This window comes from Ambystoma mexicanum, chromosome 9 (assembly GCF_040938575.1).
Source record: "Ambystoma mexicanum isolate Mex_15411 chromosome 9, UKY_AmexF1_1, whole genome shotgun sequence".
NCBI classification, from domain to species: Eukaryota; Metazoa; Chordata; class Amphibia; order Caudata; family Ambystomatidae; genus Ambystoma; species Ambystoma mexicanum.
The window spans coordinates 637,565,794-637,585,866 of record NC_090931.1 but is presented as its reverse complement, the minus strand read 5'-3'; the positions used below and the strand labels follow the sequence as shown (position 1 = coordinate 637,585,866).

The window sequence follows — 20,073 nt, the reverse complement described above, 5'->3', positions numbered from 1 at the left end:
TGTGCAGGGCGAATCGGTGGGGTTGGTCACATGTCACTATTGCCAGTACACGCAGACTGGAATGCCGACCTTGTGTCCTAACTTCCTATTATTAGAAAAGTCTCAAAATCACAATTTCCCAAAATCACCTATACTGATAACATAGGGCCGGACCCCGCTCCAAACCAGTGCAGGACGAATGGGTGGGGTTGGTCAAATGTCACTACCGCCAGTAGAGCCCAGACTGGTACGCCAACCTTGATTCCTAACTTCCTATTATTGGAAAAGTCGCAAAATCGGCATCTCCCAAAATAGCCTATACTGATAGCTCAGAGCTGGACCCTACCCTGTGCAGGGCAAATGGGTGGGGTCGGTAAGATTTCACTATCGCCAGTACACCCCAGACTGATATGCCGACCTCGTGCCAAAATGTCAAACCACCAACTGTTATGGGGTTGGAGCCAACCCCAAACATACAAACACACTTTCACAAATTTGTTTATTTTGTATAGACCATTTGACACAAAATGTAAAAAAAGAATAAAGTTAACTTTGTTGGCTGTGAATAAAGTGAGCTCTGAGGGTAAATAATAAGGTGAGGTCTGGGGCAGTGAATAAGGTGAGCTCTGAGGGCTGTTAATAAAGCGAGCTTTGGAGCTGCGAATAAAGGGAGCTTTGGTTTGGAAGCTGTGAAAGGGGTGAGTTCAGTTTAGCTCAGAAGTTATGACTAATGTGCGACCAGGGGATGTGAACGAATTAAGCACTGGATACATTATACTGTGAGACTGTGACGAGGGCCAGCTTTGGGACTGTGAATGAGGCGAATGAAAAGCTTTGACATGATGGCGCCGGGCGCAGAGCCCGCTCTTGGCACTGCCCTCCAGTCACTGACACTATGCACACAGGCAGTGAGGCTGACCGGAAGGGGTGCGGAGAGCAGGTTCTTGTCACACAATACACGAATCTCTTTTTATTCCGTCCCAGATCCCTCGCTTTCTCCTTCCCTGACATCTGTCTCGGAGGGTGTCAGCAAACAGCAGTGGCTGAGGTCAGACCGGATGAGTTCCAGGCTCCTTAAGTAGTCCCAGAAGGGGGAGGGCAGAGCTCCCGCATCTCAGATACGATCCTCCGGACTCACTTCTATCCACCCCCGTGGCCCCAGGCCCTCGGAGGCAGGAGCAGGGCTGCAGTCTCGCACTCTACCCACCGCAAAAGAGAGAACTCGCGGGCGGCACCATGGCTTCCTTCTGGAGAACCCTGCTGGCTTATCGGAAATACCTGATCGTTTACCTGACGCCTCTGCTCTTCCTGGCGCTCCCGCTGGCCGTCCAGGCTAAGGTACCGCCTCCTCACTTTAAATGTCTTTTAGTTTTTCGCAAACACGACAAGACAAACAGTGCATGATCTGCAGATAAGAAATTAAGTGCTGTGATTCACGGAGTCTACTTAGAGGTGTCAGCGCTGTCACCTGAAATGTATAGCAATCCTGGCGATAAGTAGTTGTTAATAAAAAAAAAACACGATTTTGCCTTACACAGAAACTTTATAGGTGGCATTTCAGAAATGTTGCGCTGGTCATGGGGCAGTTAGCATTAGGGCAAACATTGCCGTAGTGCACACAACGTATTACTTTAAGACAAAAGTCTAGCATCGGCTGTTTGCGCGCTCTATACATTGAAAACATTAAATAAATAAAATAAATGCTGGTATGATGCACACATGCATTCAAAGAATGTTAGGCAATAGTAGTGCAAATTGCACTTGCAACAGTGCACCGTTTCTTAATACCACCCTAAATGCAATAACACATCAAGCTAAAAAAGAGTGAGCTGCATTCACGAACCAGTACCCTCAAATAGTACAAAGCGATACTGCACCACGCGATTGTCCATTGATGCAGAAATGCATCAAATCGTCACCAGAACGACATTTATTTTTAATCTTCTATTTGGCATCACTGAGATATTTCATTGGTTGCCCAACACAAGCTGTTGAAGGATGATGAAGGGTTTCCACCACTGGTCCTCCAGCAATTTGCATATCCGCAAGCGTGAGGGCAGTTTCGTTGACCACGCATCCCTCGGCTCCAAGAGTGGGAATTTGGTTAAGATCCACCTTCATAAATTCCCTTTGCCTCATATGGCACAGAATCGCCTCCTTGTGGATTGGGGAGCCCCATACCTATCTGGCAGTTGTGAGCAGTCCGGAGATGATTGCAACTGTTTCATTTGGTTAATGTTATCAATTTTGTCAATTGCAATCATGGTTTACTTGACCTCATTTTGACATTGATTAAATGACTAAAAACTACATACAGCAAGTGTTAAGTCGTTCATGGGTACAAAAAAGATTGGCATAACCAATCAAACGAATTGACATGATTGGTGCATTCAAGACCATGTATTGTCCAATCAGTAGCAGCCTTGTTCTGAAGTGTCATTATTGGCTTTCCCCATTGAGAAGCCCTGGAGTTGTTCCCTTAACCTGTTGCCACTCTGCTGTGAAGTGCAACTTCTGTCCCATGAAAAGTATATCAAACCATTTTAGAAGTGCTGATACTCCTGATAAGCACTAGTGACGACAGCCAGCAGTGGGCCATTAAACGATGGTCTAGGGCTTTTATACTGCACCAAATCACCACTGCAATGGTATCAGAAGGCCTGGCTTTTCTGGAGGTTTTGCCCCCACACAGGGAATCTAGACCTTACTCTGTGGAGGAAAAGGAATACAGGGAAGGTAAGAGGAGAGGCAAGTGAGTGAAATGCCACAGACCTATAGACGGGGTGACCTAGAAGTGGAAAAGGTGTGATTTATGATAGCTTAGGAAATTTTGGCAGATGCGCTAACTTCAGAGATGGGGGAGGGGCAAACCTATGTGTGTGGGGGCATCTAACTAATTTACGCATTCTAATGAGACTATTCTAGTGCAGCTTCAATGTTACAAGCAGTTAATTCTCTCCCAGTGGTGGAAACTGAAACAATTTAAAGGGGGATCCCACAATGGCAGGGGTGGGAGCGAGTGTTTGCAGGGGGCAGAGTTCCGAGGATGCGGAGTTCAGAGGGGGCAAAGCTGGCAATGGAACTCTGCTCAATGGAATTGTTCAAAATAATAGTTTTAAAATGGTGCAATTTATTTCATGCTGCTTCTTTCTTTCCAATAACTAGACTGTCAAAATAAAAAAGGTGCTCACCTTTTAAACCCAGCAATCTATAGTGCAACATTCGCTGGAAAACAAAATATCCAAATATGAGACGTGCTTTGATGACAATTTTGTGTAGTCTTGTGGGTAAGCTTCAACATTGGGAATGTACAACCTGGGCGAAATCCTGGTAGCCAAACACTTCAGCAAGATTGCCTGCCACAAAAACACCCAAGATGTGCTGTGTCTGTCCTCTGAAAAAAAGCGACACTGTCCACCCACAGGTATCCTTTCCTTGTGCCCTGAAAAGTAGCACAGGGACACAATCAGGGAAAGCAACTGCTCCAGTCTCCAGGATTGTAAACTCTCTTGCCACATGACATCCTGGGAAAATATTGATCCAGGATTACCTTTTAAATGCCCCCCCCCTACCCCTCTTCGACTTGAGCCGGATCTCCTTAAGTTCCGGAATGTTCTCAAGACCTTCCTTTTCTCCTCCTCTTTCCCTCTCCCCCTCCCTGGCTAGTCTCCACCTGCCGCTGCGTCTGGTTGCCTGTGTCCCTTTAAAGCCTTACTGGGACCAGCCTTCTTTGTACCCCTTTTTTACCAGAACTTGCACTCGTGCACCCTTCCCTGACTAGCCTACTTAGTCTGGTCCACCCACTTCCTCACACAAGTTGACCCCCACCCCTGGTTCCCATGGGCACTTGCCCTCCTGGGCTCCCCTTAGCAGTTGCCCGGCCCCTGGGCCCTCTCCCGCCTGCTCTTCTCCCACTCCCCCCACCCCCCATGTCATCCCTTCCGCCGGTTACTGCACTTGCACAATCCAAATGTCACAAGGCTTAGTAGAACTGTTATTGTTATTTTCTCCTCTTCCACCCCCCACCCAAACCCCCACTCTTTTTGTCTTGTGGCGCCAGGAAACACTTTTTACTGTATAGGCGCCATACAAATGTTCACAACTCACTTGCACTCTCATCTTCCCACCTCATCCTCCTGTTTGGTTTTCAACTATCAACAATGATCTGCTTTATAAAGGATGCCCTGAACAGTACACTAACCATAGTAAGTTATGCACACAAATATATTTAAGGATGTATATATTTGTGTGCGTACCTTACCATGGTTTGTGTACTTTTCAAGCCATCTTTTATAAACATAAGGAGAAATATCGTAGGCAAAACGTGTACAATTGTGACATTCCCCTTATCTTGACAGAGAGACTACAAATAGCAGAATTCTTGCTGGCATATTTCACTGAGCCCCCAGCTCGCGTGTGTTCCCTCGGCAAAGCTGGGCGCTCGCACAGAGCAGATTTGATCACAAGCCGCCAGGCCATGCTGGCCGGGACCCGAGATCTGGACAGATATCTGATGCCGGGGTGGTCAGTCATAATTTAGAAAAAATAATGTCGAATGACAAAAATGTCGAAAAAAAAATGTCGAAAAAAAAAATGTCAAATGTATTATTTTTTTATTTATATGTATTTTTTGGCTTTGGTAAGTATAAAAAATGGGTAAAATAAAAAAATAAATAAAAAAGTGGGGTTTGGGGGGGAACCCCCACATTTAAAAAAAAACGTATTGAAAAATAAATTCGACATTTTTTTTTCGACATTTTTTTTTCTAAAAAATGACTTTTGACATTATTGTTTTCTAAATTATGACTATAAACCTTGATGCCGGATCTCGGACCCGGCAAGAGCCGGCCCTTTAGCCATCGCTGCTCTCTCCTTTAAGTCTGAAAGCACCCACTTAAGAACTGCTGTGAGAATGAGCAGTCTCCTGTCCCCTTTCTACCCTACCATTCACTCCCCTGGCATGCAAGTATCAACACCACATCACAATTTCAATTGCCTAAACATGTATGCATATGAATCCAGGTTCTACAGTGAAATGCTTTTCGTTAGTAATTGCAGGGCCTTTGTTAACAGTAAAGCCCAGTGCCATTTAACATCTGTGTCCTGTTCTGTCCTGCCACAGCTCTGTAGGTCAGCCAGGTCGAATCAACATAGCCCAAAATGTCAGGTGGGGAGCTGAAGCCTGGTCAGCTCAATGGTGTTGCACCACTGACTCCAGGATAGTAATTCAACAGCCAAGCCAGAACAGCAGAAGTGGGCCAGAAGTGGCTGAGTCTAGAATACACTGTGTGAATGTAGTTAGCGAACAAAAGGCTAAGATTGGTCTGGGACCTACATAGCTCCTGCTTCCAGCCTAGGGGAGCCTGGTTAGCTTGAAACCAGCAGCTAATAGGAGCTACTTTTGGCTCCCAGGCCAACTGGTACCGTACAAACATGCACATGTTGCATTCACTTTGAGCATTTGAGACTGTGAATAAAGACACATTAAAAGATAATGGATTATACATAATTGACAAAATAGTAAGGTTTGGATCTCCTGGAAGTTAGATTTGCGGTGCGTTCTGTACTTGCTCCTGCTTCCCCAGAGGTATCTCATGCCTATTGGGTGATTCCCAACACCGAGGAGCTGGCTTTAGCGCCTGCTCTTTGAATCTTAATTTCAAACCCAGCTACAACTTCGCTGACACATTCTAGGAAATGTTGCAAGGCTTGCACACAGGAGGAGTAGGGAATAGTGTGATATTCTGATAATATATTGTCTGAAAGTGCAATCATTGTACAGCTCAGGGTTCCTGTACAGGAGCTGCGATGTTACATGACTCTTACCAGATAAGGCTCTGACACAATTGTTCCTTTATGCCACTGTAAGGCCACCTCACAGCACAGGCGATTGGGCAGGGACTCTTTCAGTCGCCAATGTATGCACCAGTATTCTCAAAGTTCAGCACAGAAGGGCCCCTTAGCCCCCAATGGCCACATACAGATACTTCTATCGTAGAGATAAGTGGGTGACTTTGAAGACACTTCCAGATTATGGTGGCTTTTTTGTATGCAGGTTCCCAGTAGAAGAAACAGCCCGGAGGCTACACAGGACCACTTGGAGTCCTCACCGAATGAAGGATAACCATCTGTCAACAAGCTGATTACCCGTACCAAAGATGCATCCATTTGTGCACTTACATTGCTTGAGAAACACCATTTTCTGCCTTAATGCCTGGAGAGCCTCAGTCTACCAAAACCCCATTTTACTTAAGACAGAGTTCTTCCTCTTCACCAGACACAAAAAATCCCCCGAGCTTCTGGTACACCTGTAGACATCACTGGTAGAAGGTTGACTTCACACAAAAACAATGCAACTGTGCCACAGCTTTTGCATCGTCTGCACCCGACACTTCAAAGAGTACACAGCCAAACATGAATAAACACTCACTACCAACTCCTGCACTTTAAACAATGAAAGCCATGCAACATGCCTGATGGCTTTAACTCAGTAATGCAAGTCCTACATTTATTCTACAATGAGATAACCAAAAAATGAGATGCTGCAAGGTTTTGAATTAATCTTAACTGCTATCATTACTCTAGACACTCTTCCACACCACTGTTTTTTATCCCGCTTGGGTCTTTGCAAAAGAAGACCACCCATATGCAAATCAGTATTGGAAATACAGCCCATGGGAGAAGACCAGCCTGAACTGAGAGGCCATGTCCCATCAACAAGGAAACACAAGCAAACTCAGACATGGTTCAGCCTTGCTGGGCCTCATCACTGAGGTAAAGCTTGGGTCCCTATGTGGTGGGTTGAAGGTTTAGAATACATTTCTTGTGGTCTCGTGCAGAAGTGATGTGACATATGTGGCGAGTCAGAAGAAGGATACAGGCTCTCTGAGGACATGATACACAATATTTTAATAAAGTAACACTATAATGCCTAACTTTCCCTATCACTTTGGGTGGTTACTACCTATGTTACAAACTAAGGTGCTCGTGAGTCAGTTATGCACATCCAAAGAAATAAGTCTGCTGTCCAAAACTACCCTAACTGACCCTACCACTATGAAAAGTAACTTAATTCAGGAGAAGGACTCCCTTCTCCTGAGGGCACCTCTGGTACCCGTCTGTAGGATTCTCTTTACTATACCATCTACAAATAGTCTCTCATGGCTTCTTGGATCAGTCTCTTCAGCTCTTCAAATGGACAATTGAGTTTTCCCTACTCTTCGGGAATCCCTTTTGGAGATGTCTTATAAGTTCTATATTCCTGGTTGTTGGTCTCTGCGCATTGTTGGGAGGTATTATTGATCTGGTAGGCTTTCCCTCCTTTCTCCTTGGCAATTATACATCAGCTTCTTTTGGTCTACTTGACTTTGTATGTGTCTCAATTGTCTAGTTCCTCTAAACTCTGCCTCATAGCTTTCTCTCTGTTTGGTATTATTTTCTTCTTGTACATTTGTTTCCAGCTTAACTCTGTTTCATAGCTCCTACTGAGACGAGTTGCTTGTGCGGTATAATGATTCCTCCAGGCCCTCCTGTGCTTCCTGTTCTACCCGTTACCTTTGTTCTTCAAGGGGAATGTCTTCGGGATCCTTGTTCCTCAAACAGTGTCTCTCTGGTTATAGACCGCTGTTGCCTTCTCTTCTCTGGCATTTCTCTCCTCATATTCTTTCATTTCCTACGGTGTCCCGGTGCTTCACTGCTTGACCGGACACGCTGTGACTTGTTTTTGGCGGTGGTATTAGCAATGATTTGTGGACAGGTGTCCACCACGGATCCTCCTTCATAGTCTCGCCACTACCTTCTCCCGGGCTCAGTCCCTGTCGGTTTCTCACACTTGAGTTTGCCTAGTAGATTGGACAAAAGATAGGGACCTGGATACATACCTCTCACTAGCGGGATAATAATGTATCCACACAAAGCACCTAACAGGAGGTACTTAGTATTGTTGTCACCTGTGCCTCTTTTAACATTCATCCCAATTCATTTATGCACATTAGCAGATTGTACGTTTAAGACCTTTTTCTCAAAAATGTATCACATATTTTATTAGACATATTTATGACACATGTTTTAATTTTACAAAAATATATGTCTCACACCATTTAAAAATTACTACTGCTTCTGCATTCTAACACAAGAAATCTGCAAAACATTCCACATAAAGGAAAAGTGCTGGGGTCAGTAAGTGAGTGGGCTCAATACCCGTGCTAAGTATCCACATTCCATAGCAATTTCTATTTATTTGTATTGTGCCAGTCTAGACTGGCTCTGCTTATATCTTATAACAAAAATTGCCTGTACCCAGTACTAATTTCACACACTTGGTCATTCGGTAGTTCAGAGAATGCGACACATCAACCGCAATCAACTTTTTAGCTGAGATGTACTGTCTCAGACCATAAACACTTTCATGCACAATATATTGTATTCAAAAGATGTTGACACAGGTGCGTTTCGGCCTTCTTTACCAGGATGTACTCTCAACCTGGAGTGCCCCCTCAAATCCACTTGGCATGTCTTGGAAATCCATTTTCTGTGCGGTACCAACACTTGTCACAGGAAGCAAGACGTAGGATCCTATGACGATCTTGCTGATGCTCTCACACTGGCTATCACTAGGTCCCTGGATGAACTTGATGTCAGGCTACATTGTCTCCAATAACCTATCTCTACTTAAACAGCAACAGCTAGGATTGGAACTTCCGAAATCAGGAGGAACACAGACAACCAGGATCTGTAGCACAGACGGTCTAAAAATCATAAAAGCCTTTTCTATCAATGGCCCTTGTTTGAGGAATTCCCTTCAGCTTCACATTACCCAAGCCCTACTTTGCTAAACTTCAGCCTGAACTAAAAATCTACCTTCAAAAACGTTCTTCTTTAGTTCCAACAATGCCAGTCTGACAGACGGGGCATTTGCCGACAAACAGAATCATGTTTCCCTCGCACTAATACCTAGTGTGGGCAAACTCGGATAAGGGGAAGGCTCCCCAAGCCACTCTCAGAAAATCCCCCCTGGCCCATCTGGCTACATCAACATGTGTGTCTACCCCTAATGTAAATGTTTCAATCTCTCGGAACTTAAGCATTGCAGTTAGAAATGTTATAGTTCACTGACTTCTTCTAATTCCTGAAATGGGTTGTGCCCCTGAAAAGTGTCCTACATGTGGCTGCACGCCTCATCAAGGGTCTACGCAGATACAAATACGTCACCCGAGCCCTCATCGACCTTCACTGTCTCCCAGTGCACGCACAAATCACCTTCAAGTCTTGCTGCATCATCCATAAGGCAATCGCCCTCAAGTCAGCCAGCTACCTCGTGGAGAAACTCAGCATCTCTGGCGGACAGCATACCACCAGGAGCCAGGACATGTGCAGACTTGAAATCCGCTGCTGCAAAACGAAATGGACCAGAAAGCACGCCTTCTCTGCCAACACCCCAAGACTATGGCACCTCCTCCATATCAGCATCAGACTGAAACCCACGCTCCTACAATTCATAAAAGAACTCAAGACCCATCTTTTCAAGGAATCTCTCCTCCTTAACGTCTAGGTCATCACATTGCCCCTCACACCAACTGACTCACTAGATGCCGCCTGCCCCTCTCCTCCCCACCACCTGGCACAGCTGTACCCCTCCTCTATGCCCCTCTGAATTCTACATGCCGCTGTATATCTGTTCTGTTGTTATCTCTGAAAAGCGCTCCGTTATGCATCTGTAAAGTTGTATACCTCTGTAAAGTGCCCCATTGCGTCTTGAAGCTAGGTCTGCGCTCAATAAATACCATAATAATACTAATAATAATAATAATGGGTTGAATGTTTACTTCTTTGCCCAAATCTTGCTACCTAATCGCAGCTCTAACGAGGAAAACTGCATTCCTACCTCAACTCAATGACGAACTATTGCACAACACTTCACAATTTACCTGAGCTAGGTTCACGCAACAAATACAATGAATACAAAAAAGAATAAGAACTCTGAATAAAACAAATGACGAATCCACCTTACAACTATTCCTAAGCACGTTAATAAACTATTTGAGGTACACAACATACAAGCTATACACCAGTGTGCGAACATAGCAATCAGTTACTCATGACGCAACCAATTATTCAATATAGGTATTAATCCTTTATCTGCTTAAAAATAGCTCATGCAATATAGAGTACTTCCGAAGGCTTCACCTGCTTAGCTTGTGTTTTGGGTTAGTCGGCTACACTAGTAACTGCCCTAAAAAAGTTGGCCCTGATTGTGAGTTTGTCGATGGAGGTAAAATATCGGGGGCCTCATTCAAAAGTTATTTTAGATAGCCAGATGTTTTACCAATGTAAAATGATGAGTTTCGGACTTGAAATGGAACAGTACTGCCTCTCCCTAGCAGGGCTGTTAAATGTTGGATGGGATTGCACCAGCACTTCTCAGCAAGACTGTTAAATATGTATTGAATGTAACCGCACTATCACTCCATAGCCGGGCTGTTGGATATTGAATGGAGCAGTGCTATAACTTCTCTGCAGGGATGTTACATATCAAATGGTGATAAAGAATTCCCCATGGAGTACTAGGGCACTCCAAAATGGGGAATAACTTAATCACACGGACCCTTAACATTACCACATGCTTACCCCATGTTATGACAATAAAGCCATTTTGTGGTATTTTCCTGGTAAATACCACCAATCTTTTAATCAGGCCCAAAACCTAAAAACTCATATGTATGTTTCTACTGCAACTGAACTAAATATCAATTGGTGTACAACTGAAACATTCATATAGTAGGTTTTAAATAATCCTAACCAACAGAAAATAAAAAGACCCATATTGTAAAATCATTATTGCAAGGCTAGCCATGTGCCTCTCCCCCTTATGTATCTGTATATTTTATTTTGTGGTAGCTGGATTTTGGAATGCAGAAAATCTACAAGACTTAATGCTCTGTGTTTTGATTTGGCTACATTGTTTGCGGCAGTATATACAATTATAACATATTCTTCTTAGTTTGTTTTAATTAGAGGGTTTCTGACATTTCAACTACTGCAGTCCTTCGGAGAGAGGTATTCAAACTGCACTACTAAAAGTGTGTTCTGTTCCATTGAAACTATAGCAATCATACTTAGAAACATGGAGGCTGTCTCATTGCAGGTGCAGCAGCCCTGCTGAAAAGTACTAGTACACTTCCACTCTATGGTTAACAGCTCTGCTGAGAAGTTATAGTACTGTTCCATTCAATATTTAACAGCCCTGTCCAGAAAATATAGCACTGTTCCGTTCAGTACTTAACAACCCTACTTAGAAGATATAGTGCTGTAGCATTCAGTATTTAACAGCCATTAGGGATAGAACTGTTCCATTGAATATTTAACATCCCTGCTGATACGTTATAGGGCTTCATTACAGGTTTGGTGGTATTTCGGTGTACATCCTCCAAAATACCACCAAACTGATTCACTGTTACCGCCACTTGGGCCAGTGGAATTACCACTGGATTACAAGGGGTGGTAGGCGCTGTTAGTCCACATTCACTGGAGTCCATGGCACTTCAATGGTATTTCTGCGGGATTACCACTGCTGGTAATTCCAATAGTGGTAATTATGCCTATTTCGAATGGTGCTGGTGCATCTGTCCTCCCCATTCCCATTGAATCCAGTGGGACTCAAATGGGAATGGGGAGTAATATTTTCCAGCACCCGGGAATGGGCAATTACTGGGTCCACCAGGGCTGTAATGCCCCGGTAATTGTCCATTCCCGGGCGCCGGCAAGTTCATGACTCCGGCGACAGCCGTGCCGGTACGCACCAGCACGGCTACCACCAGAATCACAATGACCCCCATTGTCTCTTTCCTAGATTGAAATTTTGTAGAAGGTATGGATTGAGTGAGTGGGTCTGCAAACAATTCTGAAAAATCTTATGTGTTGTCTGTCTCTTATGGGTAACGTTGTGTGCTGTAACAATGATCCATGGTTACTTTCCATGGGTCACTGGTGCCATTCCATTCAAATTCTGGCCACTGAACATCAGCATCAGAACTTTGAATCTTGAGTGGACCGTGATGAGCCTCAAAACGTAGCCGCTCCAAAGGGACATCGGCTTGGCAAGCGACATCATTAGTTTGTGTTGTAGTCTGCGTCTTTATGTTCCTCTTTTTCCTAGGCCTCAAATCAATAAAAAAACATACATGCTTAATTTATAACATGCACACAGAATACATGAATTACAACCTCAAAATATAATATAAATAAAATAACTTCTAAAGAAATTCACTTTTTTTCAAACCTGTTTGTTACTTACCCTTGATTTCCTAATTTGCTTTGAAGTAGTCCATTTTGATTTGCCGAGCTCAAGACCAAGCTGAAAAATAGAATTTGAAAATGTATAAACCGTGCAATTTGCTCTTCCACTTCAAGTATCATTTATACAGATCTACAAATATAACCACATTTCCCTATGGAAACCATTAAAACATATTAACTATTGTATGAAAGGTAAATGGATGATAACTGATACTTTACAATACAATATGGTGGGAGGGAGGGAGAGGGCCAACAAACAAAGAAGCAATCGCAACAAAAGGAGGCGGGAGCGGGCACACAAGCACTGTGGCGCGAGAATACCACTTTTACATGCTTACCTGTTGTCTGAGCAGAATTTTGGGCCTTGGTTCCTCCTGGTCCAAACAGGCCCAAATAGGAATTGCCCTTTTCTTCGTCTGCCCTTTGCTTCTGACGCCCGGGTGAGGGACACCCTTGATCTAAGAGTTAAGAGCAGAAACAAAGAGGCAGGGCTAAGAATGTGGGTGATGCTTAGGCAAGGTGACCTAGATCCATTTGCAACTGCTCACCAACTGGAAAGGAAAAGAGGCTGGAGGGCTGCACAAGTAGGGGAAAAAGCAGCCAACTAGGAAGGCAACAACAGTTTAAAGTGATGGACAGGTGGGCGGGGCTTAAGTCAGGTGACCTAGATCTACTTGCACCTGCTCACCAACTACAAAGGAAAAGAAGCTGGAAGGTTGCTTAGGTAGGAGGAAAAGAGGCAAACCAGGAAGGCACCAACTGTTTAAAGTGATTGACAGGTGGGCGGGGCTTATGCCAGGTGATCTAGATCCAGTTGCACCTGCTCACCAACTGCCATACATCAAGGTTGTTGATTCAATGTTTTGGAATCTGCTGACAGTATTGCAAAGTATAACAATAATTAACACATCTTAAATATAAACAAAATATTGTTAACAACTGTCACTGAAATTCAGTAAATCCTCACTTCTCACACCTCATCCTCCAGACGGGTTAAAGCAGAAGAATAGAAGTTCCAGCACCCCCCTTACATCAAAGTAATGTTAACTATAAGGATGTAAAAGCAAAAACAAAAATAAACATTAGATGCAAAAGATGGTCGATATTCACATACACGCCTACATGCCACTATGTATCAAAAGCTAATATTATGCATAACAATAATCAATATGTTTTAAGTTGAACTTGACCCTATACATATATTGTGTGGTCCCATCTGAAGGAGTAGTATAAAATAAATTACTTGAAAGGTGAATGCGGTTGTTGTTGACTATGGAATAGTGGTTGATGTAGAATCTCGGTTGTTTAATCAATGTATATATTCATACAAGTGTTTGGTAGAAAATGTATGTTAGTATTGTAATTTAGACCACATCAAAACCTACAAAATAAGTATATGTGCAAGTCGCCTGGCCTCACCATTTGCACGTTGGGCTTGTCTGTGGTTTCCTCCGTGGTAACGGTGTTAACTTCCATCAGTGTGGTCTACGTAAAGACAGACATGGTAATTAACACATTTAACACAGTAACCTATTTTTAAAGGACGCAATGTAAGTGTTTGGAAAGGCTCTGATTGCATTGAATTATTAGTGTAACCCTCATTATGTTACATGCTCACAGAATATTTCAATATATTGAGTGGTCATTTAGAATACATATTAGACAGACAATTTTAGGAAATAGTAAAACACATTAAACAATTCAGCGTCAATTACTCACCTAGGTCAGCGTGTGCTGAAATTCAGACTGCCTTGGGAAGTAATTTGTGAAGTAGTCTGGGGCGATGTTTTTAATGTACTTTGATGGTTCGTTCATGTCTTCTGAGAAGTGCATGCTGCAGACCTGGAATCGATTGCCCCTCATGTCATCCAAGGCATCCTTGGCTCTGCTTTCAATCGCGGAAACTGGAAATCTGCAGTTCAACAGCTATGTGCTTATTAAATTTAAATCCTTTGGAAATACATGCAGGACTGTACTGTGACTTTTGGCATAGCTGATATTAGGGCAACCCAAAATGATACATGAAGAGATTGTTAAATTGTCATTATGATGTGCTAAAAATATATAAATAAACATTACTATTACAAAAGTATCACAGTGAGTAAAACAAACATCACATTGCTTTGATATTACATTTTTATTTACATTCTATAAAATCCACCTTAAGCAAACATGCATTGAAAACATTACATTTGGAAGCAATACTGTGTAATGTTATGTGTTCCAGAGATAAAATTACATAGAACCGTTGACTTTTTGAATATGAAAAATATGAAAATGAGAAAAGGTGTACATTGAGTATAAAGCAATAGAAAGTGGTCGCAAAACATTAACACTACAGAAACCAATAGTAATAGTTGACTAACCATTACTTAGAAGAACAGATGAGCCGATTCAGCAAGCAATGTAAAAAGATAGATGGCGATACCTGTTGTCGATTTCAGAGATGTTTTCTTGGTAACTTCCACAGTGGATATAAAGGCTTACAGAAGTGGGTGTTTATGGAAATGTCTGACGTGTTCGTTCACACCCTCCAGGCCTCCATTACCATGTTTGACCTTCACAATCCTGCCAGTGCAGCCCCCTTGTGAGAGCACGGCCACAGGTGAGAAATGCCATCGGTAGTGAAGGGGGATGGATGTGGATGAGGCAAGCGCAGTTGGCCCGGTAGAATGTTCAACTGACACATACATATGTTGATTGAAAGGTCTGGGTCTTCAAAGGGGAGTCTGTAGGCACTGGGTCTGGGGTGGCCATGTGGCCCATGGTCCCTGTGTGAAAGTACCCTTTGAGATGTACATGGTATTTGGCACCCTGGCGTTCCCATCCACACAGCCCTGTCGCAAGTGCATGGTCATAGGGGCAAATTGCCATTGATACCAGGGGGGGATGGATGTGGATGAGGTGAGCGCAATAGGCCTCAGATCATAGTCAAAGGATAAAGAGATATGTAGATTGCAAGGACTGGGTCTTCAAAGGGGAGTATGGAGACAAGGGATCCAGGGTGGCCATTCGGCCATTGTCTCTGTGCGAAAGAATCCTTTGAGGTGTACATGGTATTCAGCACCTTGAGCGTCCCCATACACTCAGCCCCCTTGCTAGTGCATGGTGTGAGAAACCTGGGGGTATTCCCCCATGTAGACCCTGTGTTCTCTATCCTCTATTCAGATGGCCAGGGGAGGGCCATCGCATTTGGATTCTAACCCTCGGGGTGGACAAGCGAGGAAGGTTCACCTGGGTAGGGAAGTCCAGGGTTGCACCCATGTGAAGACCCCAGGTGAAATGCAGTATCTCAATGGGATGAAAGACAAGGAGGAAAAAGTCACCGAAGCCTTCATGGGATATGCAGGTCCCCCTGTTGCTGATCCAAGAGGGAGGCAGAAATATCATACCAGAAAATCAGCAAGAAGTGAGGAGGGTCAGATGAGAGTAAAGTCTGGCTTTGACCTCAACACCCTTTTCTCTTCTACCATTTCAGACCATAGGGGTGCTGTCAAGAGCAGTGCTTTCATGGCAGGGTACCAGGGGAAAGGAGTAACCAAACAAAAGGGGAATTACACCAGTTGTATAAAAACAGGACCAGGGTTTTCCCCTCTCTCCTCTGTCAATCACCCTATGATTATTCAGCCTTTATGGGGTATTTTCAGTGACATCCCATCTCCACCTCCCCATTTCCAACATGTACTGGGACGAGGAAAAGGCAACTGGGAGTTAGAGAGATTACCTGTGTGAAAAGTACTGCGAAGAGGACGATGAATTGAGACGCCTACATTCTACCACTAACATGTACCCTTGATAGAGTCAAGCAGGGCCAGGCACTTGACACCAAACACACACACCTGACTCCAATTGACCCTCAGTTCAGGTATAAAAGGTGAAGTCTGCCAGAGTAAATGAGCCCCAGGGAACCAGAGGCTGCAGCTGGAGGAGCCCGAAGGTTCCAGAGGAGAGCAGCACGCCAAGACGCTGACCTGGTGTGTCAGAGTGGTTGCAACATGGCGAGGGAGCCGAGTCTCCATGGTGCTGGACTGGGGAAAGCTGTTGGCCAGTGCTCATTCCCCTGACTGGGACCCATGTGCTGGTGCTGAGACCCTAACCTCGACACACAGATCCTGAGGAAACCGCCCACAAGCGCTGCGCTACTCAGTGAGTGGAGAGAGAGAGGGAGAGAGAGATAGAGAGAGAGAGAGAATCAGTAGCGTGCGAATGGCTGGGGCGGGAGCAGTAGCGGCGGAAGGTGCAACCAGCACAATTATTTAGTAACAATAGAAAGAGAAAAAAGGGGCGCGAGTGGCGCAAAAACATAGAAAGCAGAAACCGTAAGATGTGAAGGACAGAGATTGAAAAGAGAGTGCGCGAGCAACCCGAAAGCAAGAAGGAAAAGAGAGAAAGTGGGCGAGAGGCACAACAAGGCAATAGAAGTGTGCAAGAGGCACAACAAGGCAAAGGAAGAGTGCAAGAGACACGGCAAGACTAAGCAGGAAGGGAAAGGGCAGAAGGTGCCTGAAAAGTGTGCAAGAGGCACAGCGAGGCAAAAGGTGCAAGGAGAGGAGGGGCCAGGAATCAGAGTGGTCATGCATGGGGAGGAGCAAAAGCCCTGAATTCTCGAAAGTCTTTGATACCGCCTCAGTGTTGATGAAAGAAAGTGTAAAGCGCCACTTGATAGAAGGTGGAAAAGGGGGGAGATACACTGAGAGTGAAGTGGGGGTGAAATCCTCCAAAGTGAAGGGATAGCTGTTGCGACCTCACCAGAAAGAACTGTGCTTTGAAAGGTGCATCCTGACAAGTTGAACTTTTAATGTTTTGTGTTTGTAAACTTTTAAGTGAACTTTGTGATACATGAGGGGCCTAGGCTTGGGGGAGGAAACCCTGAGAGGCCCAAAGGAAACTGTAAAAGACATTGTTGTAGGGAGACAGGCAAAGCTTGCAGGAGGGAACCCTGAGAACCCTGAGAGGCATTGTGAACCTTAATTTCAGTTATAAAGTAAGAAAATGTGAATCCTTCTGAACAAGAGAGGCCTGAGCTTGGGGAGGGGAAACCTGAGAGGCCCAAAGGGAACCCTGAGAGAAATTGTTGAAAAGAGAGAGGCCTAGATCTGGGGAAGGGGACCCTGGGAGGCCTAAAAGGAAACTGTAAGAGACATTGTTGAAAAGAGAGAGGCCTATACTTGGGGAAGGGAACCCTGAGAGGACAAAAAGGAACTGTGAGAGACATTATTGAAAGGAGAGAGGCCTAGGCTTAGAGAAGGGAATCCTGAGAGGCGTAAAAGAAACTGTGACTTTTATTTTGGAACCAGAGGGACCAGAGCTTGGGGAAGGGAACCCCAAGAGACCCAAAGACATTGTGAACTGCATTGTCCTGCTACAAGAGCCCTACCAGAAAGGTGCAGAGGGCACCCCTTTTCCGTTGAACTCTTTTTAAACTGGCAGAACTAAACCTGACAGTAAGGCTACATAAAACTAGTCTTGGTTTACATTTCTTTTTGAACCACCACTTTTCTTTAAGAAGACCTACCATCACATTTGTTTTAGGAGTGAGGGCAAGCATAGGTTTGGCCACAGACAGAATTTGGTTTTGGACTTACGGACATCGATGGCCCTTAGAAGGATCAGTTGAGGGAACAACCCCATTAGAATTATGGTCAGTTAGGCATTACACCAAACCTATGAAGTTTTCTAATAAAGGTTTTCAAACTGTTACTTTTGAGGTTGTATCTGTATTGATACCATGCATGCCTCACAATGGTTATAGGTGTGAACTGCCATTAATACTGGAGGGGGGTGGATGTGGATGAGACACGCGCAACAGGCCTGGAAGATAGTCAAAGGACACAGAGATATGTAGATTGCAGGGACTGGGTCTCCAAAGGGGAGTATGGAGACACCGGGTCTGGGGTAGTCATGCAGCCCAAGGTCTCTGTGCGAAAGATCCCTTTGAGGTGTCCATGGTATTCAGCACCTTCAGCGTTCCCATGCACACAGCCCCCTTGTGAGCGAACCGTCACAGGTGCGAAATGCCATTGATACCGGAGAGGGGATGGATGTGAATGAGGCTAGCGCAAAAGGCCTGGAACTCAGTTAAAGGGCACAGACATATGTTGATTGCAGGGACCGGGTTTTCAAAGCGGAGTCCGGAGAAACCAGGTCTGGGATGTAGTTCAGTTTCTTGACTTCAAAATCACATAATAGTTTTTTGCAGATCATAGAAAAGCTTTGTTGTGGGTGCTTTCAGTGGCTTTTCCATACAGGGGTGCACTCAGTCTAGGCACAGTTGTCAGACCACCCGGTCCACCCATTACAGGTCACTCAACTGATACCCCCTTCTTGCTGCTTTTTCATCAACACTAGGCCACTGCTTCATCTTGACAATGATTCTTGACTTATTTACCTGTGTCACACTCTCCTGACACTGTACCGTGGCTTGCTCGGCCACCATGAACTTGTCAAACTTCCTTGTACTTTTGGCTCTTGCCAATGGGTGTTTTCTCCTAGCATACAGTTCCTTGAATTCTCTTGATTGTTGCCAAAGCATGCTTTCTCGTATAACACAGTTCCTTGAACTCTCTTGGCTTTTGCCAGCGCTTGGTTTCTCTTATAATACAGTTCTTTGTATCATGCAGATTCGTAAACTTTCTTTCACTCTGATCAATATTCAAAAGTGCTCAAACCTGCTTTCATTATGCTCGGTGTTAAAAAGTGTGTATATTTGCTTTCACTCATTTCGGTATTCATAGAAACGCTCCTTTCTGTTCAAATCAATGTTCATTGCTTGCTTTGCATATTCGCCTGCCAGCCCAGTGCTCTCCCTACTTGGTACACCTCCCTCTTGCGGTCTCCCACTGGCCTCCAGATTCCTTCAGCTTTGCTTCCTGCTGCATAAACTCTGCATCTTCCAAAGGATCTCGATCGCCCTGCTTGCCACACCGCTGCTCTGGAGACGTCTGCTTGCACCCAGCAGTTCATAGCCCTGCTTCCACAGCTGTCTCCATTTCAACAATGATTCCGGCTTTTAAAGTTCCCGCCACCATGATTGGTCCAAAAGGACTAGAGCGCTCACTGTTGAAGTGGTAGTCCTTCCTTACTCTTGTTGCCCTACTCCTCCTCTCAGTACACAACGGAGGTCTGTATGCGTATGCATTAAAAAATGAGAATGTGTCTCTCTAGTTGGTCTCTTCCTCGTCCCAGTGCTGAACTAGTGTTTCTTTGGGAAGTTTTTAAGGAAGAATAGGGAAAGAGCTGGCAATAGCCTTTAAAGGCTTGAGGGATAGAGGGTTTGTTATGGAAAGTAAATGGGGGATACAATGTCTCACCTAAGGACATACTCTACCCACTCCCCAAGTCTCCTCCAATCAGGTGATCCACCCTCGCATATCAACCCCCAGGGTCGGGATCCAAGAGTGATGGCCTTTCCCTGGTAACCGGAGAGGAGGATACAGGGGGAAAAGAGGCGAGGACGACCTCAGGTTCCTCACACTGGTCATAGGTGCGAAATACCATTTATATCGGAGGGGGGATGGATTTGAATGAGGTGAGCACAACAGGCCCAGAAACAATGTTCAAGGGACACATACATATGTTGATTGCAAGGACGGGGTCTTCATAGGGGAGTCTGGAGACACCAGGTCTGGGTTGGCCATGCAGCCCATTATCCCTGTGCGAAAGACCCTTTAAGGTGTGCATGGTATTCAGCACCTTGAGTGTGCCCAGGCACCCAGCCCCCTTGCAAGCTTGTGGCCACAGGTACGAAATTCCATTGATAGCGGAGGGGGGATGGATGTGGGTGAGAGGAGCGCAATAGGC

The 20,073-nt window shown here is 44.7% G+C and overlaps 1 protein-coding gene across 1 annotated transcript in view; it reads left to right on the top strand.

Moving 5' to 3' along the window:
• The first annotated feature begins 964 nt into the window (after positions 1–964).
• The window catches only part of SLC13A2 (solute carrier family 13 member 2), a 739,631-nt gene continuing 720,522 nt past the window's right edge, over positions 965–20,073 (top strand). Inside the window, exon 1 of the mRNA XM_069615341.1 lies at positions 965–1,317. Coding sequence (XP_069471442.1) covers positions 1,216–1,317 — 102 coding nt within the window. The 5' untranslated portion in view covers positions 965–1,215. The remainder of the gene's footprint in view (positions 1,318–20,073) is intronic.